The 26939-nt window shown below is 38.9% G+C and overlaps 3 protein-coding genes across 9 annotated transcripts in view; 2 read left to right on the plus strand and 1 right to left on the minus strand.

Annotated features, from left to right (window-relative positions):
• Positions 1-131: 131 nt before the first annotated feature.
• Positions 132-9638, plus strand: casp8ap2 (caspase 8 associated protein 2). Of its 2 annotated transcripts, none has more exons than XM_051873944.1 (10): positions 132-398; positions 725-812; positions 1412-1492; positions 1648-1751; positions 1910-1984; positions 2091-2206; positions 2323-5291; positions 5449-7963; positions 8051-8150; positions 8231-9638. In XM_051873944.1, exons 2-10 carry the CDS (start codon positions 764-766, stop codon positions 8291-8293), a joined length of 6072 nt encoding a protein of 2023 aa, XP_051729904.1. In that variant the 5' UTR covers positions 132-398; positions 725-763; the 3' UTR covers positions 8294-9638. The 2 variants fall into 2 exon arrangements, with proteins under 2 accessions (XP_051729904.1, XP_051729903.1); XM_051873943.1 differs by having other exon boundaries at positions 754-812.
• A 2813-nt stretch (positions 9639-12451) lies between these two features.
• Positions 12452-14855, plus strand: gja10b (gap junction protein alpha 10 b). The gene is made up of 2 exons (XM_051876112.1): positions 12452-14144; positions 14817-14855. Exons 1-2 carry the CDS (start codon positions 12741-12743, stop codon positions 14853-14855), a joined length of 1443 nt encoding a protein of 480 aa, XP_051732072.1. The 5' UTR covers positions 12452-12740.
• Positions 14856-17385: 2530 nt separating this feature from the next.
• The window catches only part of bach2b (BTB and CNC homology 1, basic leucine zipper transcription factor 2b), a 110639-nt gene continuing 101085 nt past the window's right edge, over positions 17386-26939 (minus strand). For all 6 annotated transcript variants that reach the window (XM_051876109.1, XM_051876103.1, XM_051876106.1 and 3 more), the window contains 2 exons: positions 25832-26038; positions 17386-22701 (listed from right to left, as the gene is read on the minus strand). In XM_051876109.1, the coding sequence (XP_051732069.1) occupies positions 22225-22701; positions 25832-26038 (684 nt within the window). In that variant the 3' untranslated portion in view covers positions 17386-22224. The remainder of the gene's footprint in view (positions 22702-25831; positions 26039-26939) is intronic.

The following is a 26939-nucleotide window of genomic DNA, read 5'->3' on the forward strand; positions in this document are numbered from 1 at the left end:
TGAAATTTAGCTAAGATAAAATAAACAAAGTTACATAATAAAGATAAATAAAATATATATATAATTTACCATTGTTTATCTTTCATATATATATATATATAATTTGCTGAAAACATCCTTCATCCTTTTAGAAAAGGAGAGACCGCGGGAAAATGACGTCACTTCCTGTTTGGAGAATGTGTACTGTGTAAGGATGGCGCGGAGCTGGTGGAAATATGCTTCAAGAATTTTTTAAAATCGCTGTCTACAAGCAGTTTGAAAATTGCTAATTGGCTGCAAATTATATTTTACCCGTGTGATAGCATGAGTGTCACATCCTGAACTCCGCTGTACAGTGTTTGGTCCATCTTACAGTTTTATATCCGCCTGTTGTCGTTTGCTCACTACCAGAAATACAGGTATTGTTCATATACTTTAATTTAATTTCACTTTGTGCACATACTATACTAATAATGTATATTGATCTCTTTACTTCGTCGGAGTTCGTGTAAATCCACGATCTTACAGTTGCAAGTATACTTTGTGTAAGAACTATAGTGGTTTTTTGGGGGGGGGGGGGGGGATATATTGCTTTTTCAGCTTAATATTAAGTAGATTCTTTTGTTATTTTAGTATCACATTGAATTTTCATTACTTCAGTACAGTGTTTCTAAACTAAATGACAGGAAGTGGTGTAGTTGAACTGACACATGCCCACTGTTGCCCACTGTGTCACTGTTTTCAGGAACTTCTTGTACTATTGTCTTTCATTAGCTGACTGAAAATGGACTTAATGGATGAGCTTTGTGGAGATCTTATTGACAAGCCCTCTGGTAAGACTCTCCAGCTCAACAGATCTACTTTTTTTTCACATATTTGGCATGTTTTCTGGTAGGATCAGTAGAGTACTATTGTATTATCTATTATCTGTATGAATCTATTATATATTAAATTGATCTTAGATTTGTCTAGCTAATCCACAAATACTTTAACAAAACCACATTCTTGTCTATATATGCATTTAATTTTCAGCAATGTATTGTTCTGCCATGTCTCTGCAATAATACTTTCGGTGTATCTTGATAACATTGTCATTATAGCAGATAATCAACTTTACTAATGATTGACAATTCACGCAAAATGAACTAAATGTAGATAATTGTAATAGTTGCATGAGCAGCACATTTAAATTTAAATTTGAGGCTAGGAATGATCACATTAATAACTGAATGTGCTTTCTAATATTTATATGTATGTCATTTGATCCATATCATGTTGTTTAGTTTACTTCTTGTTTTATTGCCCAGTTTGTGAGAAAACAAGTTTGTGTTTTAATAGGTTCAGCCCTTAGCTCTGTGAAAATAAAACATATATGTGTGTATGCTGGAAATGTTTTACATTATGAATGTATCAGTGTTTGTGCTTGATACAGGTACATCTCTGCATTACAATGAGGACTCGGTGGACATTTATTCTGGCCTGGAGAACAGCCCTAAGGGTGATGGGCACCAAGGTGGCTTTTGTTAATGAGTCTTGAATTGAGTAAATCAGATTTCATAGTTTTTATATTTGTTTATAATAATTTGTTGATGTGCGAGTATCAGAGAAATAGAAGGATAAATCTTTTCAGATTGTTATAGTTGTTGTATTGTCTTTTTTTATTATTAGGTGAAGTCAACCCATTCGTTTCCCCACGGACAATGGAATCAATGGATATATATGAGGAAATTATCAGGGAAGAACAAGAAGAAAAGGAGGCAACTTACAAAGAGGTCTGTAACTTAAATTTACAATGAGGTCTTGTAACCTGAACTCTAAACTTTGAATATGGTTGCATGGCATGCTAATGGTTTGGTTTTGCTTTTGCTTTAAAAGTTTAGAAATGGACAGAATAGTTACATTATCACATTGTACTTATCTTTTATTACAGTTAAAGGAAAAATTTGATGATGCACAAAAACAAGTCAAGGAACTGCTCTCAAAGTTACAGCTACTGCAGACAAAGGTGTGTTTATTTTTTTACAGTCATTGTTATATATTGATGCTTAATTAATACCCTCACAAATTGGCTAAAAACCTGGAATAAAGAATCTGTTTTTTTGTACTTAAAGAATTCAAGTCTGAGCAGTGAAAACTTACTTCTGAAGAAGAACATTTGTTCTCTCATCAAGACGGCTAGAATGGAGATTGTGCGTAAGGATGAGGAGATTAGCAGACTCAGCAATAGGTAAAAACTTTAGCTCTGGTACTAAGATCAGCAAACAGATGATGGACCCTGGCTTGTGTCAGGATTAGATGGTTTTATGTAACAGTCATTTCCGTTTTTGTGTGTTGCCATCACAGGTCTGGTCGAGGAAGTTATGGTCAAAATTTCCGTAGATCTCAACTGGAAAGTGGTCCGGCAAACACAAGGCACAGTTTGAACAATCCTACAAGTTCTGTTTTAGGATCACAAGGTGCTAGACAAGATAATACTATGAATGAAGTAAATCAGCACAAGGGCAGAAACACTGAGTCAGATCACTGTGTGTATCTGCCAACGGCGCCAACTGCAGCACCACAACCATTTGAGGTGCTCCAGAGATGCCCTAGAACTGATCTTGAAAGTCCTCTGAACTGTCAGAACAAATCTGCTGCTAAACCTGATGATGAGACTCTCAATGTTCAACCAGAGCAAGACTGCAGACCTCACAGAACACCAGGGAGTATAAAAAATCCCACCACATCCACAGTGGCAGACGTCTTGAACACTCCCAAAACAAATAACTCTGGACCAAGAGTTCCCGATACAACTACTGATTGTCGATTCAGTAGCTTGAAGGAAGATAAAAACTCTCCTTTAAAACATACAGACAAGCTAGAAAAACCACAGAATTGCACAAGCCGGGACAAAAATTGTAACTCGAAGGATAAGCATGTGTCACTAGAGTCTAAGAGAAAAGTGGATGGCAACTCAAGCAAGTTAGAAAGAAATGAAAAAGAGCTTGCAAAAGATAGTTCTGTGTCTAGTGAAAACAGAAATCGGCAGCCTGAGGTTCCAGTCTTTCTTAAAACTTCAGAACAATCGAAAAGTCCTTCCTCTCTGTCACACAAAGCCTCACCATCTGTCAATTCCCAGCCATCCAAAAGTTCAGATAAGACAGCAGCAGATGTGGAGGCACAGAGTCAAGGGCACATGCATAATCAAAATGCAGACAAAACTAGCAGAGAAATGAAACACTCTGGCTTGAGACGTTCAGATTGTACTATGGTTGATGAAGAAAGCCATTCCCAAAACCACAAATGGAAGAAAAGAGATGCAAGTGGCCATGGAAGGAAAGAGGAGAAAAGTTCTAGTGCAGCGAGGGAGAGCAGCAGAACGGAAAGAAGTAGAGACCATAAGCAAAAGAGGCCAAAGGAGAGAGAAAGGAGTAAAAGAGATGAGGGTAACAATTGCAGTAGTAGTAGAGAAAGAAGCAGCAACAGGTCAGACAGTAGCAAAGAGTATGAGCGAAGGAGTACAAAGGAGATGGATAATAAAGATGAAGATAAAAGATCTAAGAAACAAGCTGATGCCTTAGACAGTAGGCAAGCTTTTTCTTCTCCTAGACGTGATTCTCAACGAAAGGATGTTTATAAGGGGAAATCATCAAGCAGAATCGATGAGCCATCATCAAAAAGCAAACGATCTCATTGCTATGATAAATCTAGAGCGACAGAGGATTTAAAATGCCCTGTCAAAAATAGAAGTTCTGAAAAGAATTGTTTTGAAGACAAGGGTATAGTCAAGGACAGAGAAAGAAAAAGAGGTGGACATTTGGAGGAGCATAGGTTACAGAAGCATGGAGAATCAAAAACTGTTCCTACCAAAGATGGCAGAAAGAACTCTCCTAAAAAACACAAAAATGACAGAAAAGGTCAAGATGATAAGAATGAGAAAGACAAACATCTTGAATCTGTTCATGCTGAGTCACCATCAGTGGTAGCTGTCAGCATCAATCGCTGTCAAACATCTGAGGATAATAGTCCAGACAGAAAACTGAGTTTCATGGAGACATTGAACCTCACCCTATCGCCTCTTAAAAAGCAGAAGCAGTCCTCTGATACCACAGAAGCAGTTGGAGCATCATCTGAAGATGCCTCATCTCATGAGAGCAGATTATCCGACGCTGGGGAGGAATTCTATGTCATAGATGAATTGAAGAACAGCCAGCACAGTGATGAGGAAATGGAAAAGAACCCTGAGGCCACAACTGCAGGTGAAAAAGAAGACCTTACTAGTTCTTGCAAACAGTCTGGACAAGTTATTGATCTCTTCACAGCTGTAGCCTCTGAGAAGCCCTCAGCTGAACAAACCAATATGGAGGTACAAGAAGAGAATGCCACTGAAAGTCAAGAGGCTGTGGACAAAGTGTCATCCATTGTTAAAACCTCAGAGGAGAAAAAAGGCAAGACTTCAGATTCCAATGTGTTAGACAATGATTTGTCATCAAAATTAACTCTTACAAAAGAATCTCCAAATTGTGTCTGTGAGAACAGCACAGAAGACTCTCTGGGAATTATAGATAATGCTGTTGTCTCTAATACTTCGCTCTCTAAAACATCAGAAGTGGTCGTTTCAGATAATACTCCTGATTTAATAGTTGATGTTTGTCAGCAACAAGATCCTTCTGCCACTTTGTCTGAGGAGACTTCTCACATGGAAATCCAGAGAAATCTTCAGGCCAAGTCTCAGGATTTACTACCTGCGTCAAATGGGATTTGTCAAGATGATGTATCATGCTCTGACAAAGCACAAAGTATTCCTAAGATTAATTCTTCTAGGAATTCTGTGAGTTCTGTCAACATGAAAGTTTCATCTAGTACAATTAATGCAGATCTAGATGACACAAGCAATGTTATTTGTGATGATGAACAAGTGAGTACTTCAAAACAGGACAATAAAATAGCAGGGGAAACATTTGAAAATTCTAAATCAATTAAAACACAGCACACATCTGAAAATCTGAAAATGCCTGAAAAATCCCATCAAAGTCTATTATGGAGTCAGAACACTATGGCTCCAAATGATAGCACCGCTGTTGGAGAGGATACAGTGTCATCTTTGCAACCTGGTTTCTTAGAGCCAGATTCCACAGAAAAAGAAGAACAGAACACAAAGTCATTGAACCCTGTTGTGTCTTGCCATGATGAAGACTCCATGATGCTTACCCTGAGGAACATCAGAGTTATTCCAGAGCCCATCAGCCCTCTCACAAGCCCAGTACGTCAGGTGAAAAAAGTACAGCCTCAGCGTGCTGAGAAGCAACCACATGTCAAAAGTCTTACCAAAGGTAAGTGTTGTTGTTTTTTTGTTTGTTTTTTTGATAGTAATGCTTTGTTTAATATTGAAAGTTTCCCATAATTGCCACTAGTTATCCCATGAACATTTGATTGAAACAGGTGTAGGTGTACATCTTATTAATGTTAATTTCTTTATTTCTTTTCTAGATCTCTCAACGGTAACAACTGGCAGTGATAAGGATGAAGTAAATATGGACATGAACAAGGAGAATAAGTCACCCGACTCTTCTGTCACAGCTTCCTCCAACAAAGGGACAAAGGATGCCCTCTCTGCTTGTGGAACTGAGGAAGATGAGCTGGAGGATGGTGAAATAGTGAGTGAGAGTGAAGAAGAGGGACCTCTGTTTATCCAGACTCCTCCAAGAGAAAGGGAAAAACCAACCTCAAAGACTCCAAGTCCAAAGCTACCTGCAGTTGGGAAAAGAGTGTCCCAAAAGAAATCTTGTGCCCCTTCTAAATATTCAGAGAAAAGCAAGTGTTCAAAGTCGTCTGTTTCTAATGACAGTCCCACCTCAAGTAAGAGACGCTTTAAAACTGTCAGCCCACCATTGAAATCAGCGGTCTATACGCTAGACGGATTTATGGACATGTTAGGATCTATTCGAGTTGAGTTGAGGAAAAAGTACATGAAGCTTCAGAAAAATGTCACTAAGACTGCATTCTGCTGTATAGTGGATATGTCTCATGCCTCTTTTACAGAATTTATTAATGCGGTTGATTTGGATAAATTGTGCTGCCAAGGTAATGACGTTAAAGTTAGACTTAATAAGATTATTTCATCAATCATGAGCAAGGTCACCAAGAATGGCATCGTCAATCGTATCTTTGAGCAGAGAGCTGGAGACCTCAAGCAGAAGTTGTGGACATTTGTGGATGGGCAGTTTGATTTCTTGTTCAAGGAACTGAAGACAGCACTCAAAAGTGAGTCTGAGCCGCCCAAGGATGCATCATATGAAAATAAAAATTCAACCCTTAAAAGAAAAGAGGTTGAAAGTGAGGTGGTAGATAAAGAACCTTTTAGCACACCTGGGCATCTTCACAGGGCCAAGAAGTCAAAAGTTGACACAGGAAGTTTTGTCAGAGAGGCCCTTCCAAATAATCTGCCTCGCAGGGGCCTTGGGAGCAGAGGTAAAAACATAAAAGCTGTCATGAATGAAGATGATCAGCCTGCAAAGGTGACGACATCACATCAGCTTCCTACTTCATCCTCTGAAAGGTCTTTCCAAGAAGGTACCTCAGAATCTGGCAATAGAATCTCTTCCTATGTCCGACGTCTCTCACATAATGGATCGATTCAGGATAAGTCGGACTTTGAAATTCTAACCGAGCAGCAGACTTCAAGCTTAACCTTCAACTTGGTCTCTGACTCTCAGATGGGAGAGATATTCAAGTGTCTTTTGCAAGGGTCTGATTTGCTTGAATCCAGTGTACCCGTTGGGGACAATACAAGTTGGCCACTGAGCACACCTCGAAAAGAAGGACTTCCAGGGGAGAGTTTGATTGGCATTATGACCCCTAACAAGACAACCCCATCAAAATTCATCACACCCTGGTCTTCCATTTCCCCCTACAAGTTTCCCTCAAACAGCAAAATGCTGGTAGACCCAGCAATTCTCGATGAAAGCTGCTTGTTAGAAGTTCCCTCTAATTCTGAACCATGCCAGCTTCAGACAACTGTAATCTCTCAGAGATCCTTCTCTATCTTGGCGGAAGATCTAGCCGTGTCCCTTACCATTCCCTCCCCATTAAAGTCCGATAGTCACTTGAGTTTCTTGCACCCTGGTACTGGACAGCCATTGTCTGCCCCAAACAGTGTCCTCAGTGCACATTATAGTGAAGACGCTCTTCTTGATGGAGAAGATGCCACTGAACAGGACATCCACCTTTCTCTGGACACCGACAACTCCAGTTGTGGGTCGAGTCCCAGCAGGACATGGGAGGGCTCCAATCCATCCAGTTTCCAATTCCAACCCAATTTACAAATGCAGGCTGTGGTAATGGAGAGGTCAAATGATCATTTTATTGTACGAATAAGACGAACATCTACTGGCCCGGTTGAAAGTAAACAAAATGAAGGGAAAGCAGTACCAGCATTAGCTGAATGTCCAGAGCCATCTCTTAAGCCTAATCTCGCTCTGACCCATGAAGACTTGGGTCCTGCACCTGGAGAGACATTGAACAAAAGCCCAACCAAGGTAAACGAGTCATATCACATAGGCAAAGATAAAACAATAGAATCTCAACCATCAAGCCAAAAATCCTCATCTGAAGGTGTTTGTGATGACAACTTGTCCTGCAACAATGCTGAGCCTGTTTCCATAGAAGCATGTGTTACTGCTCCTGAGGAAAGCACTGCAACAGAGACTGAAACATCAGAGATGATGTCAGGAAATGCAAGTAACACAATTCAAAGCCCAAAAGCACCAGAGTCTAAATCCCAGAGGGTGTCAAAGAAACGCAAGCAGCACCACTCTGAGGCAAAGGCAAAGCGCCCAAAGGTAGATAAATCTCAAGATAAACATTCCAAGTCCAGGCATAAGAAAAGGTCAAAATCCTCCAAAGAAAAAGGCTCAAAAAATGCAATACCCCAGGTGTCCCCTAGCAGCCTGTCTGCTAAGAATGTAATCCGGAAGAAAGGGGAAGTGGTGGTGACATGGACCAGGTGAGTTCAGTGTTATTCTGTGTGCATAATGTGTGTTTTTGTACTTAAGCTTTTTTTATTGGTTTCTTAAACTTATGTCTTTTGAAGGGATGAAGATCGCGATATACTCATCGAGCTTAAAATGAAGGGCACTTCACCTAAGACATTTGCTGCTCTGTCGAAAAGGTTGAAGAAGTCAACAGAGCAGGTACGCTTTGTTACTGTTCTCTAAAATATGACTTAGTTTACGACAAAGCAGTTAGCTTAACGATTGGTGTTCTTTGACAGATTGAGGAGCGATTCTCTCAATTGATGAAGCTATTCAAGAAGAAAGAGAAAATGGAGAATTGATTGAATAAGAACGAGATTGAACAGACTTTGAAAAGAAGTCTTTGGAGATTTCAGTGTCTGCATCAGCATCCAACTGCAGAATTATAATACATTGAATATGAAAATCAGTGTATTTTATGTTCATCTGTTTGAAAAAGCACTTACAGTTGTAACTCGCCAAAAGATCTGCAGTAAATGGTATGATCGGTTTTAGAGGGTTTTTTTTTTTTTTTTTAGATTACCAACATCAGATTACCAACATTCATAATTACTGCAGAGCAGACACCAAACAGGCAACATTTTGAAGAATATATTAACTAGAGAAACTTTTGCAGTGTGGTCTCTGAAATGTACATTAATCTGTGTCAAGGACATAAAAAACTACTCAACAAAGTAGATAAATGATGCTTCATAGTATTTTCAGTGCATAAAGCCCTGTATGATGCCTTTAGAATTTACTTGTTTTTCATTATTTTGGCAAGTTAGTCATTGCACAAAGTACTACAGTTGTCATGTTTTTATGCAATTAAATGAACACAAAAAGTATTCAAAGGACATTAACTTGTATTACAAGTTGACTTTTCTGATATTTGCAATGCCTTTTAAACCTACCTCTGAACTACAAATGCTTTTAAAATCTTTAACCTAAATGCTTATAGGCCTCAAGTTTTGATCACTTCATTTTTTTTTTTCTGCCCTTTTGGTTACGTGAGTGAGGTTGGTGTCGGCGTAACATGGCTCTAAGTGTGGAGATGGAAAAGATTATTATTTTTATTTTTTCATGTTTTTGATTGCAGTTGTCAGGATTTGAATGTGCAGTCTTTGTTACATTAGTCATCTTTAAAGATTTAATTTGATATTTTCATATAGATGACTTAGTAACATTGAAAGTACTTTTTTTTTTTTGTAGATAATGAATAAGGGGAATGTTTCCTTGTGTGTATATATTTGTAAAGTTGAATTGAACAAAGATTTTTGTATGATCATTTTTTTTTTTTAAACAATTTTTATTTTTTCTCAAAGAGAGAAACCTAGATATGGTAAAAATACCTTGTATGTTTGGAAATAAATTTTGTAAATATTTGTAAGTTTGACAAATCTTTCAGTCTTTTGAAATAAATCTTATTTATGAAATCTTATGGCAAGTTCCTTATGAGATGAATATTTTGCTTTTTGTCAAACTGCATTCAAGACTTATCTAAACTTTTGGTTGTAAGATCTTATTTTGGATTAGTCAATTCGAAATTATATTTGCCATATCACAGGATTATACATACTGTCTGAAACCAATTTGATATACAAACCCGATTCCAAAAAAGTTGGGACACTGTACAAATTGTGAATAAAGAAATGCAATGATGTGGAAGTTTCAAATTTCAATATTTTATTCAGAATACAACATAGATGACATATCAAATGTTTAAACTGAGAAAATGTATCATTTTAAGGGAAAAATAAGTTGATTTTAAATTTCATGGCATCAACACATCTCAAAAAAGTTGGGACAAGGCCATGTTTACCACTGTGTGGCATCCCCTCTTCTTTTTATAACAGTGCAAATGTCTGGGGACTGAGGAGACAAGTTGGTCAAGTTTAGGAATAGGAATGTTGTCCCATTCTTGTCTAATACAGGCTTCTAGTTGCTCAACTGTCTTAAGTCTTCTTTGTTGCATCTTCCTCTTTATGATGCGCCAAATGTTTTCTATGGGTGAAAGATCTGGACTGCAGGCTGGCCATTTCAGTATCCGGATCCTTCTTCTACGCAGCCATGATGTTGTAATTGATGCAGTATGTGGTCTGGCATTGTCATGTTGGAAAATGCAAGGTCTTCCCGTCTGGATGGGAGCATATATTGTTCTAGAACTTGGATATACCTTTCAGCATTGATGGTGCCTTTCCAGATGTGTAAGCTGCCCATGCCACACGCACTCATGCAACCCCATACCATCAGAGATGCAGGCTTCTGAACTGAGCGCTGATAACAACTTGGGTTGTCCTTGTCCTCTTTAGTCCGGATGACATGGTGTCCCAGTTTTCCAAAAAGAACTTCAAGATCATGGGCATCCAGTATGGTTTTCCGGCCTTGACCCTTACGCACAGAGATTGTTCCAGATTCTCTGAATCTTTGGATGATATTATGCACTGTAGATGACGATAACTTCAAACTCTTTGCAATTTTTCTCTGAGAAACTCCTTTTTGATATTGTTCCACTATTTTTCGCCGCAGCATTGGGGGAATTGGTGATCCTCTGCCCATCTTGACTTGTGAGAGACACTGCCACTCTGAGAGGCTCTTTTTATACCCAATCATGTTGCCAATTGACCTAATAAGTTGCAAATTGGTCCTCCAGCTCTTCCTTATATGTACATTTAACTTTTCCGGCCTCTTATTGCTACCTGTCCCAACTTTTTTGGAATGTGTAGCTCTCATGAAATCCAAAATGAGCCAATATTTGGCATGACATTTCAAAATGTCTCACTTTCAACATTTGATATGTTATCTATATTCTATTGTGAATAAAATATAAGTTTATGAGATTTGTAAATTATTGCATTCCTTTTTTATTCACAATTTGTACAGTGTCCCAAATTTGGAATCGGGTTTGTAAAATATCAAAACAATGGCAAACAAAAGATGTTTGGGTTTCTGTTAACCAACTGGTGTCAATGTTATTTTTAGTTGATGTATAAAGTCAGTCATATATCACCGTCATGTTTTGGCTTTCTATTGTAGCTTGTATCACAGGAGGTATAAATCCAGTGATTCATTGAACAATTCACAGCTCACTGACAATACTATGGTCCAGGCAGAAGTGAAATATTTAGGTCACAGTCTGGCAGCTGTTAACCTTACTTCACCTCTGAAATCAGTGTTGCCAAGTCCACGGTTTTCCCGTGGAATTGGGCTACTTTTACACTGTCGCCATGGGCTGAAGCGAAACACCCCACCCCCAACCCCGGACTTTATTTTTTACCCTTAAACCCCCACTGATTAGACGGGTTTTGTTACACAAACCTGGCAACCCTGTCTGAAATCTAGATTTAACTTCTGTTCACACTGATGTAACCTAAATGACTTGATTGTACAAAATCTACATCAATTTACATCTAGCTAAAAATATTTTTGTACATACACACTAAAATATTTTAAAATAAAAACAAAAAAAAAAATATAGAAGGTAAATGTGAAGATAAATACTGTAAATGAGCTTCAACAGCAGGCTGTTATTAAATCTGAACTTTGCACATAGTGGAGTGTACGGTATGCAATTGTTAAACTCCACAGTTAATTACATATCTATCTGCACTAAGCTATTAACAGCTGGTTTATATTCTTGAAGGCGGTTTTCAGCTTCTCTCTTGTTACATCACCCTCAGACTAGCCAAAAATAGCCCTTCAAGCATTTGACTATAAAATCGGACATGACACATTGATCATCATGTCTCGCCTAGATACAAGTACTATATGTTCAGAGTGGAATTCTGGCTTACTGCTTACTCAGTACTGCACAGTACACACTGTACATGCTATTTTCAAGAATTAATGAAACAGTATGTGTCATGCAACAGTAATTTTTCAAGAAGCAGTATGCTAAATTGTTGTCAAATGACCTCATCACAATGTGCGTGTGCAATTTTGCACATTTAATGTAGCGTAAAAATATCTTTTTTAAATATTTTGGAAATCAGATGAAATGAGTCAATATAAAAATGCTAAAAATTGCAGCTATAATTATTTCCAGTTCACTTGTCACACTAGAAATGGAATGTCGAGTCAAACACATTGCATTATGGGATACAGTATTCCATGTTTTTATGCATGCAGTACATTTTGGACTTAGTAATCCATCTTTGCGCTGTGCATGTTGAAAATTTGCATACTGGTTGCTGTGTACGTACTTTATACTATAATAGTATGCTATTCCAAACACAGACAGTATTTTAAGTGCATATATTGCATTAAGACAATGTTGGGTGTGTTCAAATACAGTTCATTATTAATTACATGAGCATAAACACTTTGGCACATTTCCACACAGGTCATGGGGTATTTTGGAATTGTATGTTCCCCCTGACCTGCCCTCAACAGTTGTGATGCAATTTAGCCCCCTCAGGGTACCGTCCAGCCTACAGATCGATAACAGCATTGTATGAGTTCAATGCACAGAGAAACTGGACTTCATTCAACAAAGCGATGTCCACAGAGGAGTACAAATTACTCCCACGAGGATGAAAGGATACTGGAGTTGTATGATATTGTTTTTAGTGTGATGAATTGATGAAGCAAGTGTTCTGTGAATACCACTAAAATGTAAGTTTTTCATTTTTTATGGGTGTAATTAATGTAACCTTTTTTGTCTATTTATCTATCTATCTATCTATCTATCTTTTAAATATATAAATCATAAACAATATTTTGCCCTAGCAATTTATAACCTTCACTCTTTCAGTTTTAGGCCATGTAAAAATGGGAGATTGGAACTTGCTAGGGAGTATCTTGGAGGAGGTTCACATTCACTCCACCATTGTGGGCAAAATCTGGCTCACCATTCTTTTTATTTTCCGTATGCTTGTGCTTGGGGTTGCTGCAGAAGACGTGTGGGACGATGAGCAAAGTGAGTTTGTGTGCAACACAGAGCAGCCTGGATGCAAGACTGTCTGCTACGACCAGGCGTTCCCCATATCTCTCATCAGATACTGGGTCTTACAGATCATCTTTGTCTCCTCACCATCTTTGGTGTACATGGGCCATGCACTCTACCGGCTCCGAACGCTGGAGAAGGAGCGCCACAAGAAGAAAGCTCAGCTGAAAGTGGAGCTGGAGGAGACGGAGGCTTTGGAGGATCACAAAAGGATAGAGAAGGAGCTTAAGAAGCTGGATGAGCAGAAGAAAGTGAGGAAGGCCCCTCTGAGGGGTTCCTTGCTGCGCACATACGTGTTGCATATCTTAACCAGGTCAGTGGTCGAGGTGGGATTCATAGTGGGGCAGTACGTGCTTTATGGTATCGGACTGGCGCCATTATACAAGTGTGAGCGTGACCCCTGCCCCAACAGTGTGGACTGCTTCGTTTCACGGCCGACGGAGAAGAGCATCTTCATGATTTTCATGCTGGTCATTGCAGGGGTGTCCCTGTTCCTCAATCTCCTAGAGATATTCCATCTTGGTGTGAGAAAGATCAAGCAGACCATCTATGGATCCAAGTACAATGGAGATGAAGATAGCATTTGCAGGTCAAAGAAAAACTCCATGGTCCAACAAGTATGCATCCTTACCAATTCCTCACCTCAAAAACATATGCATTTGACGCACACTTCCCTCGCAGTGATGCCAGATGGACAGATGGCATCTTTGCCTCTCTATATGCCAATGGCTGGTCCTCCACCTAGCCACGAGATGCCAAAAGGTGACCCTAACGGATCTGAGCAACCCCCCAGGGAGAACCGGCTTCCTAGCCAGCCCGAATTTCAGGCTCTCCAACAGTTGGGAGCCACAGAACGACGGTCCACTTTAGACAGCCGTCTGCATTCCTGCAGCAGCGAGGAGTCTGGGCCTAAGGGTTCTGGACCACCCAGAAATGTTGGTGAGCAGCCCAGAGCTTCACTCAGAGCCAGTCACATAGAAATACCAGCAGCATTACGGAAGCAGAGCCGCGTCAGTCAATGTAAAGACTTCAGTGAGGAGAGTGATTCCCCAGATAGTGGGAATTACCCCACTGCCAGGAAAGCAAGCTTCATGTCACGGGGGCTTTCAGAGAGCCCGTCTGATAGTCCAGACTCCAAGAGTGGATCGGACACGGAGGCCAACCGTATAGCCCAAGGGGAGAGTCCAGCTATGACACCACCCCCTGCCACTGGACGCAGAATGTCAATGGTGAGTAGAGGAACATATAATCCACTATCCGCTTGATAAGTAGTGACAAAACAAATACTGTTTCTGGGTCCAAGCTTCTGTTCCATTTCAAGTGAGACAACTTTATAAAGTTTATGAACACTATTCAAACTTTTAAAAAGCTCACGATGTACACTATAGTGTCCGGGCTTATGGTGTCCCAAACACAGATATTTAAAGATTTAAAGATGAATCACTGTCTGCCCAACTAAGATTGACGAACAGTCAAATCTCATCAACGAAATCATGATAATGTTTCTTATTTTTTCTCAAAGAGACAAAAAAAGTTCATCATAACAATAAATAAGGATGGTTTTCGAATTTTCGTTAAATGTTGATACATGTTTACATTAATATATGAAATGTGAATATTTGGTTTAATTTTGCTCTTTTTCATTAAATAAAATGCCATTTTCATTGACGAAAGTTATAGGCCTATGTTATTTTAGTCAGAGTAGAAATTACTATAATTAAAATTATATGATGACATATTGACTACACTTAAGGGATATTTTTGACAAAAACTGACTAAAAAAGTGTAAAAAAAAAAAAAAGTGTAAAAAAATCGAATCATTTTTACGTTCACAGTGTATTGTAGATTTTTAAATTTGATATGTAGGAAAATGACTCATGCAGTTTTTCTTTTTTTTTCAGAGCATGATCCTGGAACTGTCTTCAATCATGAAAAAGTGACATTTTGGAACCGTCTTAGCGAAGATGGAAATTGCTGTGTATTCCTCTGGCTTAATTTCCATCCATCATTACTCCATTTAATTCAACTGACTTACATACTGTAGTGCTACTCTCAATAAACGCATTCACAAAAATTAGGCCTAGTCTCTCTCTCTCTCTTTCTCTCTCTCTCTTTACAGATGGTGGTGGTTTTATATATATTTTTATATATAGCAAGCAACACCTATTGCCAATCAATCCTTACTATGGAATAAAAAGTGCTTTTGTATTCACTGTGATATTATTATCAGAATATTGGTTTCCTACAGACTTTCCTCATTATTTAATACTTAATAAACAAAAATCCATCCTTTTTTATTATCGCAAACGGTTTTATTTTTATATTCATAGTTTTCACATGACGTCACATTATAGGAACGCCCACCGGGAGGGCAAAACAAGTTTTGCCTTTCCTCCATTGCCCGCCAGCGATTTTTACCAGGTTTGTACAAAGTTCTAATGAAGTAAGACAGTAATATTAAGGCCAAATTCAATACCTTATTGATGATGCATAGGCTATGTACAGGCAAGCATATGAACCTAGAATAAACGGAACACACAGTTTATCGTTAAGCGTTCTTCCATAAAAAAAATCATTATGAAGAAAACACTTACCCATTTAACACATATTGCGTTCATATTATGGGCTCATCTCGTTTTTATATAATATTCATCATCAATAATGTGTAGGCTATACTGAATTTGGTCTTATAATATCTGTTTTAGTACATTAAGGCTCTTAATCCCCCGTTTTCACAGACGAGGCTTAAACTTGTCCTAGACTAAAATTTGTAAGGGTTTTAGAACATGTCGCTGTTTTTAGTGACTGAAATACTGCAGCAGGTTTTGGATATGGATCACGGGTGCCTAAAACTTTTAGAACTTTTTATTCACTAGTTCACATATTTTTGTTTTTCTTCTTTTGAGATGGAAAATTGACAGGCCTGTAATGCTATGGATGTTTTGCCATAAAAACATCCATGCCGACTGAAAACTATTAATAGATCGTTCTCAAGTAGGTGAGTTCAGGCTCACCACAAGAAAGTGCCACACTGCCATCTGGTGGTAAACTACATATTATAAAATGTTAGACCTTTAAAGGCACAATATGTAAGGTTTTTGCAGTAAAATATCCAAAAACCAATAGGCCAGTGTATATTTTGTTCAGTTGAGTACTTACAATATCCCAAATGTTTCCAACTATTTGTAAATCGTGAGAAAATCGCGATTTCAACCAAGGATACGGGACGTGTCCAGGAGTTGCCTGTCAATGGCATCATATCCTCGTCACCCACAATTATTGTTTTATAGCTCAACACGTTTAGTCTTATTGTTTAAATCGAGTTTTCTTGATTTTCCGAGAGTATCATGCTTTTACCACACCTCAGAGAAAAACTTTATTTTGTCAAGTAGCTAGCATAGCATAATCAGATGCAGCTTTATATTTTTAGTAACAATAATACAGCATTTTCTCCATCATACAATACGTTTTAAAATTAATTGCATGCCATTTATCAACACAAGCCACCCAGCATTTATTAATATGATATTCTAAAATGATCTAGCTTACTGCAGTGTGCAACAAGTGTCTCACAGCAGCCACCGAGCGAACGCACAGAGTAACGTTATAACATCTCTAACGTTACAACATATCTAATATAATAAAACAACGCTGTGATACCTCATACACTTGACCGGAAGAAGCGGAAGCGGTGACTGCGGCATAATAAAAGTTCCACTGCTTTAGCCGTGTCGCGCTCGTCTCTCATTATCAAACTCAGCGTCATCAATCTACACCTTTGTTTTTGAATAGGTGACCTCTAGCGGCGAAAATCTACATATTGCAGCTTTAACACTAGAATAATGTACCGCAGCTGTTTTTGCTTGAATCTCATGAGATTATAGTATGTTGACCTAATACATGTCTTTTGTCAGTGCACTGCCGATCAAAGTTAGTCAAGTTTCTGTTAGTGGCAGCAACATACAGATCTATTGACTGATTTCAGTAAATTGGCTGACCCAGACCTCATTAACACATGATTGCTGTCCTACTGCATCTAGGGGAGTCTAAACTTAGCTATACAAATGTATAATTAACTTCATAGAATGAATTGACTAACAGGATGATTTTTCTCTCACCACAAAAGATTTTGTAGAACGTTGTAGAACTTTTGGCCTTTTAGAACTCAAAACAAGTAAAATTTGGAAAGAGGGCTTCAAAATGATGTCTGACTTTGATTTTGCCTTATTTATTTTCATAATTTAGAATTTTAAAAACTCAACGTTCCTTAACTCAAGAATCAATATTACACAACATTTTATAAGACAAATTTACTGAATGAATTATTTGTCTAAATTCATTTATTATCTTATTATATATTGTCGGCACACAATAAAAGCACAAAGTAAAAAAAAAAAAACCTATAGAAAAAATGGTTCTATATACACTTATTCAACAATGAGAGGAGAATCAAGCAATCACAACACAATGTACATGATATGTTTCTTTATTTCATAAACAGAAATGGTGTCTAGACAAAATCTGTAATTTATATAACACTAGCAATTGAAATGCATGAAAATGAGTCCTGCACAATACCGTATGTACAATGGTTTTAAGTCATTAAATTCATTAGGGTCATGTAGCATTTCAAAATGAAAAAAAGAAGTAAAAACTCTTAGTACAGAATAAGCAAAGAAACAGCTACCTCAAATCGACAATATTAACACAAAACAGTCTTCTAGAAAAAATGCGATAAAGAGTCAGAAAGAGAGATAGAGAGAAGAAAACAACTCGTGTGACTACTAGCCAAAGAGCTATTCCATTAAAAATGATGCACCAAAATCTACCAATACAATAATCCATATAATCTGTGTAAAAAGCATGTAGAAAAAACACCTGATGCAGTTTGCTGATACAGTCATTGACCAGTAATGAGAGGTATGAAGGATTTCACAGGTAGATAAGTGTGAGAGAGAGAGAGTCCGCTCTGCTAGCCGAAACATGGGGGCTCACAGCCCCTGCATACACACTTCACTTGAATGTGAACTATGGCCTCTGGAAGTTCTAAGGCAAAGTTGGAGGTGCACTTTGTATTCATGGTACACTGGAGCATCCCCGTCGGGCGAAAAGACAACTTGAGGAAAAGGAGCATAGTTATCAAACGGCCATTTCTCTGTTCGCTTGTAAAAACGTACAAAACAAAGAGACAGAATGCTAAACCTATCCATTCGAATGAGCTTCACGATTTCTATGTACATGGCAAAATTCTCGTAAAACACGACACCTTTTTGTAAACATTTTGCCTTTTTCTTGCGCCGTTTTCTGCCTGCGCGTTCAGTCCGAATGCCAAATGTTTTATAAAGTTAAGCAAATTGTGAAAAAGGCAAGTTTTTGAGCAACCCTTTGGAACGCCAGTGTTCATATTTCTGAGAAGCAGCACGAATGAAACAAACCGACCAAATTATTCAAACGACATTAAACTTGAGCTCACGTAGATGAAGAGATGTAGGGTGTTTTCCTGTACAGTATTGTTTCTCAATACATTTACCAAAGCTTAAAATACGCGTCTGTTGACCGCAACTGCAGATCGAAAGCTTAAAACAATTAGCTGTAACAGCCAATTTACAACCAAAAACGAATTGCTGGATTTTATTTCGAGATATTCCATAGCCCTTGTTGGGGTTTTTTTTTTTTTTTTTTGTTATCCAAAAGAATTGTGCAAATCTAGTTGGTTTTCTCTACTCATCAATTATTCTTAGCTTAGAAACTCTAAAAAAAAATCATGCTACCCACCCATTAGCTTTATAAGAAGACACAAAAATGCAAGACACAAAAATAAGTGACAAATGAAAGCTGAGCTCACCAGCTACCATCAAAAATGTCTGAAAACCAAAAAAAAAAAAAGAAAAGAAAAAAAACGTTGGCACGCACCCTGAGACAAGATACAAGAGCAACCACGAGTCCGATACGAAAATAAAACCTCTGTAAAACAACAAAAACTAGCAGAAGTGTTGTTGAGAGGACAGCTAATAAGCTTATTTAACCTTGTGAGGCTTTCTGTGACCAGGACGAACCCTTGAAGTCACCATGGAGGCAAACATGATGCAGCTTTTAGTAACAGAGGCTAACAGAGGTCAGAATTCCAATCCTTGTCACCCAGACTCTCGGTTTCTTCCACGTCTGTATCGAAACGTCAGCCTGAACCGAAGCATCCCCAGGCTCTTAAGGCCAAGTGTGCAAGCGTGAGGAGTCAGCCGTATCATGTACGGCCCAGAAATACAAAAGTACACAACAAATACATTGCTATGCGAGGAACATAAATAAAAGCAGATTTGGGAAAATGTTTTTGGATAGCCTTGATGCAGGTGTGACCTTTTGTTTTTTTCCAGAAATGTCAAAATTGTGGACATACTGTAGATTCTCAAGTGTACGACAGTGTGCTTGTCAAGTGGAAGGTCATGCTTTCCACACTTCATTATTTATACAACAAGAAATAAGAAAAACGCATCATTATAGGGATGATTTGCATATGTGTGCACAAATGTCCACTTGGACCCATAAATCTTTAGTTCTAGTCTTGTACCTGATTACAATTTAGAAATGGCAAATACTGTTTAAATTTCTTTAGAAAAAGAGAAAGAGAAAAAGAACAGATCCACAATGAAAACAACAGCACAACTATCCATCACAACACCTCTAGATTCTACATCCCTATGAGAGACACTCCACCCAGTGTGACGTGTTCATGTGTGTGTGTGTGTGTGTGTGCGCTTGCATACGAGAGGGAGAGGGGATGTATTACAACTTGAAATGTGTCTGAATATCAAACTATCAGACTCGAAATGCACAAGCACGCACACATAGAGCTCTAGGGGTCAAAGGTCATTCAAATAATATATGGAACTATGTCAAATGAGTGGCACTCCCAACTGTTTTGCATTATTTATTGGGAGATCCAATTTTTAAAAGAAAAAAAAAAAAAGATTAACACTCTTAGTTTTTGCTCAACTAAACCAGAGTGAACTCGTCGGGATTCAAACGGTTTTTCCGAGGCCTACATTTTGAGGCAAAGAAACTAAACAAACTATATAAAACATACAGGCAGCATGCAATCCCATTAGTATGGATATACGTCTCTAACAAATGTACAATAAAGGGAAATATAGGACGATTTTAAAGAATGGGCTTATTCCATCCAATTCAGAGCAGAATTTCGATGCTCCCTAAAATAGCTTTTTAGTGTCTTCCATAAACACGCAATTTGAACACTCCCTCATCTTTTTTTATTTTTTATTTAAATGAACCTGAAAACGTTCTTTATAAGATACCATGTCATTAAAGATCATTAGCCAGGAGAGACACTTTTAAGTGTCCGCATTAAGTGCTTCAATTTCAGACTTTTTAGGGTCCTGAAAAAGAAATCTACCCTTTCAGAAGTGCTAAATGGTCAAAGAGTGCTGAGGGAAGAAAAAAGGTAAGGGCAAGGCCCTTTAATTGAGTTCAACATCATTTCCTGTTCCTGTTCGAGCAGTAAAATGCAGTCGCCCCTCACTGCAGAACACACGAGATCCAGTGGGCGGAGACGGGTAGTTTAAGGCAGTGAATCTCAACCTTTTTTGAGTAATGGACCCCTATCATATTGGGAACCATCCTGAAGGACCCCAGAATAAAACTGGCTCATTGGTATCATTAATGTCTTTGTGACGACCAAATGCAATCAAGTATAATTTACTACTACGTTAGTTGACTTGTCCTATTTAAGTCATATCATCAGTTATATTATACATATATTATCTTCTTCTTTAATGGGAACATGTCAAATGTCAAAATATACAAAAATTCAGATATTTTATAAGGACCCCCTGGCATTATGTCAAGGACCACTTGGGGTCCATGGACCCCTGGTTGAGAAACACTGGGTTAAGGGATATGTAAAGTGGGAGGAGTTGGATCTAGATCCAACCCTGCCCCCTGGATCTCGTGTTCTGCAATGAGGACCATCTCGTAAAATGGGGCGAAACTAAAAGGGTGTGGGATTGTGATGACGTTTGTTTTAGATAACACTGTTCGGAGGTGTCCGCAAGCACACTGTAAATACTGATAAAAGAGCACGTTTTCACATTTAAAGGAGAACAGCTCACCACTACGCACACCATTTACATCCAGATTACATGCAAGGGGCTCTATGCGCTGCACCGGGGGGTTCGTATGCGAGCGTGTGTGTGCATGCGTGAGTGTAAGAATGCTAGTTTCCTGAGTTTAAGCACACCCATCGTGGGGAATTCATTCGAGACAGGAAACAGCAACAATTTTCCCTTCGTGACAAAAAGGTGCTTGATCAAACCCCAGAGAAAAGAAAGAAAATAAAAAAAAATAAAAAATAAACGGAAAAAGCCATCTAAAGTTCTACCTGTACAATATTACCGAGACCGTCTCCATGCACCGTACTATTTACAATAAGCTTTCTGCCGGGCAAGCACTTCTCGAAAACATCCAATGGTACAGTATTGCTGACGCAAAAGGTGGCCGAAACTACGATTCGAATCGTTCGTCTTTCCGTCGTACTTTCTTTCGTATCAGTGCTGTGGAAGGCAAAGGAGGAATGTTTTTAGATACCACCATCTGTACAAATTAAGTGTTGCGGTACACAGACACTACAAACGTATGATGCAGAAGACATTTTTGCATATGGACATTTACAGTCTAGCTGCTGTAGAAAAAAAAAAATCTGTATTATTTTTTTTTTCTCATGAGTTATACTGAACATTCAGAATATTTCCTGAGTTTGAATTTACTGTGACAAGGGCCACAAAGAGAAGGAGATGAGAGAAGGAGTGATAGAGGTTTAGAGGTAGAGGGTAGGAATAGTGAACAGAGGTGGGGTTGGGAGGGATAGAGAGAGAGAAAGAGAGAGAGAGAGAGAGCAAAATGCTGCTGCTAGGTCCATAGAGGTCTGAATTTGAGATGTGGTCAGAGCCCATCCCATCTGAATGGACTGTAATTGGAAACAGACAGTGTTGCCACTGTCATGGAAAGGTGTAGCACCATCGTGAAGTTCTGTGAGAAGGTCTCAGCCACTCTGCCATGGCTGAATGAGAGAAAACCTGGAGAACAGTATTGCTGCTGTTAAGACAACTGTAGTGTCAACCTTTGTTTAAAAAAAGACAATTAAAAAGACATAAATATATATATAAAAAAAATCAAAAACACTGGCAGAGGCTGGCCATCTCAACAGCCCTCGAGTTTTGAGGGTTTGTCAGAAGACGTAACTAAATTAAATAATAAAAAAAACATCAAAAACAAATCAACACAGAGAAACCACCGTCATTAGGTACAGTCCTTTCGGTTGGGCTGTTCGTCGGTTGTACATTTATCTGTCATCTCCTGACAGAAGTCTACAGTCACCGTCTGATTGGACTGTTCCAGGGACAGCCCCGCCTCTAGGTAGGCGGAGCCAGCCTCTTGCTCCTCCCTGTCGTTGCCTACGTCTTCGGACCCGTTTCCGGTCTTCCACTGGGCCGGTCGCGGTTGTCCGTCTTTTGCAGTGGCCGATTTGAGGAAGCTCTGTTCGGGGGTGGAGCAAGTGGTGAGGTCGATGCTGCCGGTGGGCAGGGCCTGGGTGCCGGGGGCGACGGAGGCGGTGTTGCCGGGGCGCAGTATGGGGCAGTAGTGATGGACCTGTTCTGGGCTCAGCTGCACGTCTCGACACACCTCCTCAGACAGACAGGAGAAATTCTCCCATAACTCTCCCATGCATGCCTTCAACTGGTTGCGCTCCGTTAAGAGCTTCTCCTTCTCACACACCTGTGGGGTGGACACACATAAAACATTTTAAACCTGTGTGTAGTGCAGCTCACACACTTTTTCACCAATAAATAACCATGAATTTTGCATGACTTTTCCAGTCGTTCATGATTATTTTTTTTAGAAATCATTTTGCAGAGAAGATTTCTAGCAGATTTGTAGGTCAAGTGACAGTTTATACTAATTAATATGTTTTCATGATTTCATGAATTCCTCATTTTTTTTTATTCCTCAAATGACATCTGATTCCTCGCTCTTCTGCTTTACAAAAACACTCACAAAGACAACTTCTATCAAAGAAATATTTTAATCCAGTGTAAAAAAAAAAAAAAAAAAAAAATCACTGTACTGATTCTACTGAATATAAATATTACCTATATTATATTGAAGATAATCCTACTATGTACAGTATACAAACAGTACCATTCAAAAGCTTGGGTCAGTAAGATTATTTGTTTTAGAATGCAATTAATACTTCTATTCAGTGAAAATACATTAAATTGATCAAAAGTGAGAGTAAACACTTTTATAATGTTAATTAAATTTCAAATTTCAATATTCCAAATTAAGAATCGTGAACAAAATGCATAATGGTTTCCACAAATATATTAAGCAGAGCAACTGTTTTCAGCATTGATAATAATAAGAAATGTTTTTTTAAGCACTGAATCAGCATATTAGAATGATTTCTGAAGGATCATGTGACACTGAAGACTGGAGTAGAGGCTAATAAATTACATTTTTACATATATTAAATATATTAAAATAGAAAAAAGTTTTTTTTTTAACTGTAGTAATATTCCACAATATTGCTGGTTTTACTGTTTTTTTGTTTTTTTACTGAATTACACTGAATATAAATATTTATAGAATATTTTTGCAATCACTAGGACACATTTCTCAAAACTCTTCACACAGTTCTTCTAACCAACTTTCAGCTCAGCACAGCAGTTATTTTAATATTCAAAATGCACTAAAACTACTTCATACATGTCTCAAATCAACTCATCCTTCCATTACACTAGCAAAGCTGGTCAAGCTTTCTCACTCATAAAACAATGACCTAAAAGCCACTAAAAACAAGCAGCATTATGCAATGTTTCTCTATTGTTTAGAATTCACTGCAGTATATGTTACATGGTCCATGTTTACATTACAGTACAAAATTATTCAAACTTCGTGTGGCCTTCAGATTATCTCAAGAACAGTGCGTAGAGAGCTTCATGGAATGGGTTTCTATGGCCGAGCAGCTGCATCCAAGCCTTACATCACCAAGTGCAATACAAAGTGTCGGATGCAGTGGTGTAAAGCACGCCGCCACTGGACTCTAGAGCAGTGGAGACGTGTTCTCTGGAGTGACAAATCACGCTTCTCTGTCCTGCAATCCGATGGATGAGTCTGGGTTTGGCGGTTTCAGGAGAACGGTACTTGCCTGACTGCATTGTGCCAAGTGTAAAGTTTGGTGGAGGGGGGGATTATGGTGTGGGGTTGGGCTTGGCCCCTTAGTTCCAGTGAAAGGAACTCTTAATGCTTCAGCATACCAAGACATTTTGGGCAATTTCATGCTCCCAACTTTTTGGGAACAGTTTGGGGATGGCCCCTTCCTGTTCCTACATGACTGTGCACCAGTGCACAAAGCAAGGTCCATAAAGACATGGATGAGCGAGTTTGGTGTGGAGGAACTTGACTGGCCTGCACAGAGTCCTAACCTCAACCCGATAAAACACCTTTGGGATGAATTAGAGCGGAGACTGCGAGCCAGGCCTTCTCGCCAACATCACTGCCTGACCTCACAAATGCGCTTCTAGAAGAATGGTCAAAAATTCCCATAAACACACTCCTAAACCTTGTGGAAAGCCTTCCCAGAAGAGTTGAAGCTGTTATAGCTGCAAAGGGTGGGCCAACTCCATATTAAACCCTACGGATTAAGCATGAGATGTCATTCAATTTCATTTATGCACGTTAAAGCAGGCGTCCCAAAACTTTTGGCAATATAGTGTATATTAATTTGACTAATTTCCATGACTTTACCAAGATTGAAAATCACAAAATTATATTTACAGGTTTTGCTTAATTGTGCGGAGCCTGTGCATTGAAATAAATACTTTTTGAGAATATGTACATTATGTTGGTTTTCATTTAACATTATTCAATATACTGAAAGGGATAATTCACCCAAAAATGAAAATTCTATAATTATTTACTCACCCTCAAGTTGTTTCAAACCTGTATGAATTTCTTTCTTCTGTTGAACACAAAAGACGATATTTTAAAGAATGTTGGTAACCAGACAGTTGATGGTAGCCATTGACTTCCATAGTATTTATTTTTCCTACAATGGAAGTCAATGGCTACTGTCAACTGTTTGGTTACCAGCATTCTTTAAAATATCTTCTTTTGTGTTCAACAGAAGAAAGAAACTCATACAGGTTTAGAACAACTTGAAGGTGAGTAAATGATGACAAAATTGTAATTTTTTTTTTGGGTGAACTATCCCTTTAAGCCATTTTTGGGGATGCCCACAACGCCTGCGAGAACATTTGGTCCTCATAACATAGTCAAAACCTGCTCCACACGCATACATGCAAACACACTTTGTTATGAATGTACAGTGATCTATAGGGACCAGCTGAGATATGTAGGTCACCCTGCAGCACTAACACTGTCTTCCCGCTCTCAATCTCCATGGAGATCCACACACTTCACACATTTCCAGTCTTCATAAATTCATTCATTTGACAACTTCACTTCAGTTGTGCTTTAATACAGCTGTCAAACTCCAAGATAAGAGCAGAAGGAGGAGGAGAAGAGGAGCACAGGCATCTCTCCTGCTGCTTTCTGCGAGATTATATGGAGGATGTGCATGTGGCATCAAAGCCCAGGCTGTCAGGCTTCATGCACATACATTGCTTCACACATCAAAGACAGTGGGCTCCGCCTCCATCACGGAAACAGCATGGGACCGGCTCTGTGATTGACAGGTAGCTGTGCTGCCATGGCAACGTGACAGCCTAGGAGATAAGGTCCCCTGCCGCTTATAGTGATTGATAACAACCTAAAGGCCGGCGTGTACAATAAAGATGTTTTATCACATACAACAGGACTGAGAGGTGTTTGTGTAGCTACTCACCAGTTTGCGTATTTCACACTCAAGGTTCAGGATGCAGTCAAGTTTCCTCTTGCGGCAGCGCTGGGCCGCGATGCGGTTCTTACTGCGTCTGCGCACGTCGTGAATGAATTCCAGCTGCTCTGAGGTCAGCTTGTGCATTTTCACCATCATTTGGAAGTCGTTGCGTGGAAGATTTGTGATTTGATCGACAGGGAACGGAAGCTTGACCTGTAAAGACATACATGAGCAAAGTGTTACTCTATGAACATGTTGCTTTTCTTTCTGAAAGCCATTAAATTAACATCATCAGAGCTCATGTGGTTAACACAACAAGAGAATTCAACACAATCAGCATCACACAAGGAGATTTACTATGCCATTTGTTTCAAAAAGCATCTTTCTCCATTGATGGCTATTGAAAATGATCTGTGTATTCTGATGAAATAGAAATGTACTAAAATGTAACCTAACTTGCAATGTGTTTCTTCACCACTAGATGGAGGCAGAACACAGCTCTTCACATTCACAAAGTGCTTTTCTCACGAGGTCTAATAACACAAGCTTACAACATCTACCGGCATCTAACAAAGAGGTCAAAAGCGCAAGAAAGACAGACAGGAACAAAGACTGATAATGAAGAAAGAGAAAGACAGGAATAAGAAAGCATCTTTCTGTCAGAGAAATCAGATAAAAAGCCAATGGCTGAATGTAGCGGCACAGCTGCTTCAGTCGTTTCTTCCTCTATTTCACATTCCTGTGAGGTGATTACCAGAGGGCATGAGTATGCAAATTACAACTGTTAACGAGCTAAGCTGTCAGCGGATTCTGAACATATCACCGCTTACATACACACACTCAGCGGAGTAGGAAATGATGTCTCCTTCATGTACAATGAGTGAGATACTCAAATTGTTTGACAGTATAAAGCATCATTTGACTTCTCTCCATGATGGTCTGGAGGGCTTTCTGAGGGCACGTCATACTTCGACACCCTGCTGTTCTCAGAGAGTTTTTTCATGAAGGATAAACAAAGGAATGAGTGTCAAGAAGAGAGAGAGAGAGAGAAAAAAAATCAGGTTAACAAAGCGAGAGGGACTGAGACAGTCCTCTGTAGGTGAATCTGCTGAAG

This window comes from Ctenopharyngodon idella, chromosome 20, assembly GCF_019924925.1.
Source record: "Ctenopharyngodon idella isolate HZGC_01 chromosome 20, HZGC01, whole genome shotgun sequence".
Taxonomy (NCBI): Eukaryota; Metazoa; Chordata; class Actinopteri; order Cypriniformes; family Xenocyprididae; genus Ctenopharyngodon; species Ctenopharyngodon idella.

Excerpts from the sequence above, each read along its gene's own strand:
- casp8ap2 (XM_051873944.1), top strand. The coding sequence starts at position 764 with ATGGACTTAATGGATGAGCTTTGTGGAGATCTTATTGACAAGCCCTCT. Across the intron at positions 1,752-1,909 it reads AGGAGGCAACTTACAAAGAG|TTAAAGGAAAAATTTGATGA; the intron begins GTCTGTAACTTA and ends CTTTTATTACAG. Across the intron at positions 2,207-2,322 it reads ATTAGCAGACTCAGCAATAG|GTCTGGTCGAGGAAGTTATG; the intron begins GTAAAAACTTTA and ends TTGCCATCACAG.
- gja10b (XM_051876112.1), top strand. The coding sequence starts at position 12,741 with ATGGGAGATTGGAACTTGCTAGGGAGTATCTTGGAGGAGGTTCACATT. Across the intron at positions 14,145-14,816 it reads CTGGACGCAGAATGTCAATG|AGCATGATCCTGGAACTGTC; the intron begins GTGAGTAGAGGA and ends TTTTTTTTTCAG.